The 7,011-nt window shown below is 60.0% G+C and overlaps 1 protein-coding gene across 1 annotated transcript; it reads left to right on the top strand.

Annotated features, from left to right (window-relative positions):
- Positions 1-5,368: 5,368 nt before the first annotated feature.
- On the top strand, positions 5,369-7,004 carry ANKRD33 (ankyrin repeat domain 33; the record flags this gene model as incomplete). The annotated part of the gene is made up of 3 exons (XM_051771388.1): positions 5,369-5,677; positions 5,938-6,067; positions 6,815-7,004. Coding segments are annotated over exons 1-3 (629 nt in total), but the record flags the coding sequence as incomplete, so codon positions are not given.
- Positions 7,005-7,011: the final 7 nt, after the last annotated feature.

The following is a 7,011-nucleotide window of genomic DNA, read 5'->3' as shown; positions in this document are numbered from 1 at the left end:
TCAAGAGGTATCCTCAGTTTGAATCACAGAATCATGGAATGTCCTGAGTCTGAGGAGGCCCACAAGGGTCGAGCCCAAATATTGGGCATCCCCACTCCTGCACGGGGACACGTGTGACCCTGCAGCCACCACGGTGCTCCCAGGGAAGAGAGGAGCCCATAAAAGCAGAATCTCCATAAAAACGGGGACGTGAGAAGACTGAGAGATCCAGCAACAACCAGGAAGAAGAGCTGGCGAAAAACCCACCCAGGTGAAGGCAGGGGATCTGCCTGGGGACGGGGCCACCGGGCAGGGGATGTGGTGGCCTCTCCACCTGCCGGGCAATCCCTTATTGTCCCAGCTCCCGCTGCCTTGTAAAGGGCTGATGGATAATGCTCATCATGGAGCCGAGCGATGCCGTCACCCCACTCCCTCCTCACCCCACGATCCATCTTCTTTATAGCGAGGACCCGGAGCCAGCACCATCTGCGGCACCAGAAATACAATTACCGGGGGGTGGGGGGGGTGGGGGGAGAGCCCCTCTCCTTCCAAATTTCATAGAGACCTCGCAGAGCAACCCTAAATTACTCCCCGCACACCAGGGACCTCGTGCGCCACCGCTTCCCTTTAGGAATAATTACAGGCGGGAATTAGCAAGTCTGATTTCTCTCCCCGCTCCTCCCCGGAGCTTCCCCCTCCTCCAAAATAAAAAAAAAAGAACGAGGAGAAATTGAAATTGATCCCCGGCTCCGGCGCTGGCCAGCTGTAATTTAATCAGAAAAGCCTCTCTCTTGGCATTTATTTATTTTTTTTAACCCCGAGGTCCTAAATTAAAAAGGAGAGGATGGTGGGGTGGGAATGGGAACAGAGGGAGCCACGGGTTTGGGAGTTCCTGGAGCCTCTCACCAGCCCCTGAGTGTGGGGACTGTGCCGAGGGGGTGACGGGCTCACACCACCCTGGTTTGGTGTCCTGGCTCCCAGTGCCTGTTCCCACACTCTGCTCCCCATGGACACCCTCGATCCGGTCCAGTTTAGGCTCAGGGGCTGTTGGCTGTGCTGGAATCAAAAAAAAAAAAAAGGCAAATGGAAAAACTCGAGTGAAAAATCCTCATGAACCCCCTTTGATCCTGCTGCCAAGGAGAAGAACCAAGAAAAAAAATAATTTAGAAAGCACCCAAGTCCTTAATTCCTTTTCAGGCAGCAGATCCTTTCTACTTGGACCAGGTTTGTGAAATTCAGGGAACTAAGGTCAGATTTCTATTTTATTTTGTTGACTTTTTTTCCTGCACGTCACAGCCCTGCCGGCTCCAGACTCGGCGCTGCTGCCCCGGGGCTGAGGAGCTTTATGGTCTTAACGTGTACTGGGGGTAAATCCCGGTGAATCCCCCGGCTTCCCAGTGTGCCAGGAATCACACAGCATCCTCCGGGAATGTCCAGGCAGGCACAAGACAAGGGGTTGTTGTCCCACCGTCCCGAGGTGGCCAGCGGAGTGTGACGGATGCTCCGAGCGCTTTGTCCTCGCCGCAGGCAGGGAGGGACATTCCTCGGCACAGCAGGACCCACCCGGAGGGACAATCCCCCCCTCTGGAGCGGCCTGTGGGAGGAAAAGGGCTTCAGGCGGGTGGTGTGGGCTCTGGGCAAGGCAGAGGATGGAGTTTGAACCACGGTTTGGAAAGCCTTGGCCCACAGCAGACTCCTGAGCGGGATCCACAGCGGGAACGGCCACGGGGACGTAAATCACGGCCTGACCCCAGGATTGCTCCGGCCCTCAGGCAAGGGTGGCTTTGTCACCTCCTCTGGTGACACCCAGCGCTGATTTATGGCCGGGTGGGGAGTGGGATGTGACACCCCAGACACCTCTCACCCCCCCAGCCCGGCAGCACCCGGCCCTGTCCCGGCCCCTCCGCTGCTTCCCTGGGCAGCACCCGAGTGTGGGGCCAGCAGGGCTGGATGTGGGGACACAAATTGTGTCACCGTGTCCCCTCAGCTGGATGTGGGGACACAAACTGTGTCCCCGTGTCCCCTGAGCCTGCTCCTGCACAGGGAGCTGCGCTCGGACACGACCTGGCCCCACCACGGCAAGGAGGGACAGGGCGAGGAGAGCCCGTCCCCAGATCTAAATCAACGCCCTCCACTTCCCGTCCACGCTGAGTTATTGCTCCTGGTTTTGTGATGGAGATGACCAGGCGGTGAGGGATGAGTGACCTGGGCCAGACCACCGGGCTCGGCGCTCCCAGCCGGACCCTGGGCGAGGGGTGAAAGATCAGGGCTGTCCTCCAGCCCCTTCCCAGCCCCCCACCTGCACCGAGGCTCCTGAGAGTGATTTAGGGTGTGCAGGATCACCAGGAGGGTGGGACCCCACAGCAGTGCATCCCTGTAGCAGAGCAGCTGGACCTGGAGCTCTGGGAAGGGACCATTCCCGTGTGTCAGCTGGGTTATTTATCTCCTGGCTGTGCTTCTCTCCACCCCTCTGTCCAGGGTGACCCTAAGGGACAGGTTCCCAGGCAGTGAAGGCTCAGGTAAGTACAATGAAGCTTGGGGGGATGCCATCACATCTGGGAGGATGCCGTCACATCTGGGAGGATGCCATGAAGCCTAGAAGGATGCCTGCACATCTGGAAGGATGCTACGGTGGCCACAAGGACGCCATCACCTGCGGGAAGGGCGATATGACATCTGGAAGGATGCCGTGAGGTCTGGGAGGATGCCTGCACATCTGGGAAGGTGCTGTGAGACCTGGGAGGGTGCTGGGATGTCTGGCAGGATGCCGTCACATCTGGGAAGGTGCTGTGAGACCTGGGAGGGTGCTGGGATGTCTGGCAGGATGCCGTCACATCTGGCAGGATGCTCCAACAGCTGGGAGGACGCTTTGACATCCACGTACAAACTTCTTTAAAAAAATGAGTAATAACGATGATGACGATAATAAAACAGAAGACCCGAGCCCGCCCTGCCCGCTGCCCTTCCAGAGGTGACCCGGCGGGCGGGGGGGGGTGTCGGGCAGTGATGGGGGCACCGGCCCGAGCCCCCATTCCCGACGCGGCCGCTCCCAGCCCCGGTCCCGGCCGGAGGCGCCGCCGCCTCCCGCGGCCTCCGGCATCCCCTGGTGGCAGCCGGGGGCTCTGCAAATCCCCTCGCCACCGAAGGCTGGCCGAGAAACGTCCCCCGGTGCCACCCCGCCGGTCCCCTCCCTGGCCCGGCCGCCCCAACGGGACCCCGCGGTGCTGGGGGGACCCTCCCGACCCCGCCGAGGGCACCGGCAAACGGGACGGGAGTGCCGCACCCACCCTGGCGACCACCCTGACACCCATCTGGGCACCTCCCCTGGCACCCACCTCGGCATCGACCCGGCCACCCGCCTGGGCACCTCCCCTGGCACCCACCTCAGCACCTACCTGGGCACCCAGCCCCGGGATTACACAACCGGCTCAGAGCCTCCCACTTGTGCCAGGTGGCAGATTACGGCACGGGGCTCTGGGGATGACTCCCTAAGCCCTAAATCTGCTCCCGTCCTCCCCCGAGATCAGGCAGAGCCAGAAGGTGGCAGGAGGGGTTGGCACACCGGGGTCACACCGCGGTGGCCGCGCCGTGTCCGGGCTCTGGACAGTCAGCGTTGGGATCCTCGTGTTCAGCACTGAGATCCTGGGGTTTGGCATCACAGTCTGGAGCTTCACCCCAGGATTCTGAGGTTCAACACTGGGATTCCCAGCCTGCTCCTCCCAGCACGGAGGGAACAGCTGGGATCCCTCATCTGCTCCATGTTTTCATGTTCGAGGATGCAGCAAAAGTGACCTTTGGGACTCCATCTCGGTGGTGGCTGTAAATGGGGAATGTGGCCTCCCACGATCTGCCTTGGCACCAAACTCCTGCCTTTTTGGCATGAAAATAGCTAATCCTGGGACTAGAAATGCCCTTTCCCAGATCCCACAGCCCAGCTGGCCCCTGAAGCCCAGGAAGCACACAAACACTGACCAACCACACACAAAAAAAACCCCTTTAGATGAAGACAAGAGAACAGTCAGATTTTATGTGGAATTTGGGAAACCAGTTGTTGCAACTCCTGGGCTAAGGCTGCCCTGAGGGCTTTGGAATCCACTGCCAGGGGAGGAGGTGGGATGGAGGCTCCAAGGCACCTCTCAAGGGGGAATCACAGAGTTTATTGGCTGCACCTGCACAGTCCAGGTGTCCAAGCCCTGTCTAGAAGGCAAGACCAGCAGCCTCACAGATTTGTCTAAGCCAATTCACCTGGACATAAAGGCAGCTGGGAAGTGCCTGGGGGCTTTCAGCCGAGCCCCTGGGGCTGCTCAGGCAGCACCATCCCACCGGTGTGAGACAGGTATAAAAATACAGCCCAGGGCTCCCAGCAGCTCCTTGGCTAAGGACACTAAATCCTGCCCTGATCCTGCTCAGGGTGGATGGAGCCATTTTAAGCAACAGTTTAATTTAAGATCTCTTGGGTAGCTGAAGCAACGTCAACGTGAGGGTTGTCACAGCTCTGGTGTCAAAAGGCCTCTTCAGCCCCGGAGCACAAACCTCTTTCTCCCTGCAAAGGGGATTTTCCAGAGTCTCTTGGTGACTTTTCCCTCCTGGTTGGGGCCGGGATGCTGCCCAGCTGAAGAAGGACCCACGGGGAAGGTCTGAGCAGCCCCAGGTAAGATCAAGGTGAGGAGAACATCCTCCAACCCTGCTTGGGAATGCTTAAGGACTAGGAGAGTTCTGTGGAATTCTGGAAGCTTTCCTCCTTTCCCGGTGCCCACCAATTAACTGTTGGCTTCTGCTGCTAAGCAGAAGGGTTTAATTCCTGCTGCCAGGCTCAGCCCCTGCCCACAGCTCCTGTTCCAGGGCTGCCCTGTGTCCTGGGGGAGCAGGAGCTGCTCTGCTGGGAAAGGTGTCTGCGTCTGCTGGGATGTGCACTGGGAAAGGAGGCTGGGAAGGGCTCAGCCCCAGAGTGTGGCATTGGAGTGGTGGATGTGCCCTTCCTGCTGGCACTTGCTGGCTGCATTCGGTTCCCTGATCAGCAGCTCCACAGCCCTGGAGGCTTTCCTGATCTCCCACCCCCCTGGATTCAACACCCAGGCCGTGGGACACTTATCCACCTCTCCAACTGCCTATTTTTCCCTCCTGGGGGTGTAGCAGCATCCAGGCCCTCAGGGGGAGCATTTACCCGGGGCAGAGGCAGCCGGACCCGCGGGCTGTGCCGGGGGCTGGGAGCCGGCCGAGGCTTCCCGGCGGGATGGGGGATGCCGGAGCCCGCACGGCTCCCACGCCCCCTCTGTGTCTGCACAGGGGCAGTGACAGTCCCGAGAGCCCCCCTGTCCCCCCGGGAGAGGCTCCTGGCCCCGGGCAGGGCGCGGGGCCGGGCTGGGCTCGCTCCCCCCGGCCGGGCCGGATGACAGATGCCTGCGGTGGAGGAGAACGTGCTGCAGCCCCCAGTGCCAGCCTGGATGACTCCGACCCGGAGCTGTACTATGAGGAGGAGGAGTCGGAGTCCTCGGGGCCCTCAGAGCCCTCGGACAGCAGCAGCATCTTCTCCGATGACTCCGTCTACCCTTGCTACGAGTCCTCCGCCGAGGCCGATGGCCCCGGGTTCCTCACCCTGTACCAGTGCTGTGCCAGGAATGATGCCAAGCTGGTGTGGGACAGGCTGGAGTCTGGGGTGACCCGCAGCGAGGCCACGGAGCTGGACATCAACGGGAGGGTGAGTGGCTGGGAGGGGCACCCCGCAGAGAAGAAAGAGGATTTTCCAGGAATAGGCAAATCCTGGTTGGTTGCTAAAGCCGGTGGGGCAGGAGGGAGAGGCCTGGGCGTGATGGATCTCCTGGGGTCCACCCAGTCCTTGGAGCAGAACCTTCCATCCCGAGTCTGCCTGGTTTGGGGTGGGGGAGGACTGGGAGGCCCACGGGAGAACAGGGTGGGAGGATGGTGCAGTGCCTGTGCCGAGTGCTGTCCCCTCTCCAGAACGGGCTGATGCTCGCCTGTGCCAAGGGCTTCGTGGACATCGTGCCACTGCTGAGGAAGTGCCCCTACATCAACGTCAACCAGCAAGACAACGATGGCAACACGGCCCTCATGATGGCAGCCCAGGCAGGTCAGCCCTCGGCATGGGCAGCCCCTGGGAAGGGGCTTGTTCTTCCCCCCAAAAACCCTGGAACGATCCCCCCTGGAAAACCGTGGTCCCGAGGGATGTGTGACATCAGCTGCATTTATGGTTCACCTCAGCAGTGCTTTAAAGCTGATGCAAAAATGGAAATTCCTCCAGTGATTTGTCCCGAATGTGCCGTACTGAGCGGCAGAGCTGGGCTGGAGCTGCCCTATGAGTTCCAGGAAAGTCCTGGGAGCCGCCCCATGAGCTCCAGGAAAGTCCTGGAAGCCACCCCATGAGCTCCAGGAAAGTCCTGGGAGCCACCCCATGTGCTCCAGGAAAGCCCCGGAAGCTACAGGGATTTACTTCCCCAAAGGCTCCAAGGTCCATATAGGAACCAAACCTCCAGATAGTTTTCCTTATTAGTGAATAACCACAGGGGGAAGGAGGAGGGTCCCAAGGTGGGGCTCACCCCATTGTATCCCTGCTGGAATTGATGATTTTATTAGGTTTTTTTCATTTTCTGGACTTTTTCCTGCATTCTCTGCTGAGGCAGCTGGTGTGCCAGCACTGTTCCCTCCACGGCCAAACCTAAACCAAGATAAACCCAAACCCTTTCAGTCCTGAACCCTCCAACCTTCTGCATCTTCATCCTCACGAGATGCAGCTGCTAAACCCTTTCTCTGCCAGGCGCCGGCCGTTGTTCCCCGTTAACTGTCGGAACTCTAACGCAGCTTCTCTCTGGCTGTTAAGGACACATCACCATCGTCAACTACCTCCTCAACTACTACCCCGCGCTCGAGGTGGACCAGCGGGACCCGCGGGGGCTGACGGCGCTGATGAAGGCAGCGGTGCAGGGGCGGGAGGACTGTGTCACCGCCCTGCTCCTGGCGGGTGAGCGCGTCCCCGGCCCTTTGGGGAAGGGCTGGCGTTGCTGCTCGGGGTGGGCT

Source organism: Manacus candei, unplaced genomic scaffold (genome assembly GCF_025592945.1).
Source record: "Manacus candei isolate 608988 ecotype Guabito, Panama unplaced genomic scaffold, ASM2559294v1 h1tg000132l, whole genome shotgun sequence".
Lineage (NCBI taxonomy): Eukaryota > Metazoa > Chordata > Aves > Passeriformes > Pipridae > Manacus > Manacus candei.
The sequence above is the reverse complement of the archived record's forward strand: the minus strand, read 5'-3'. Positions and strand labels throughout refer to the sequence as shown.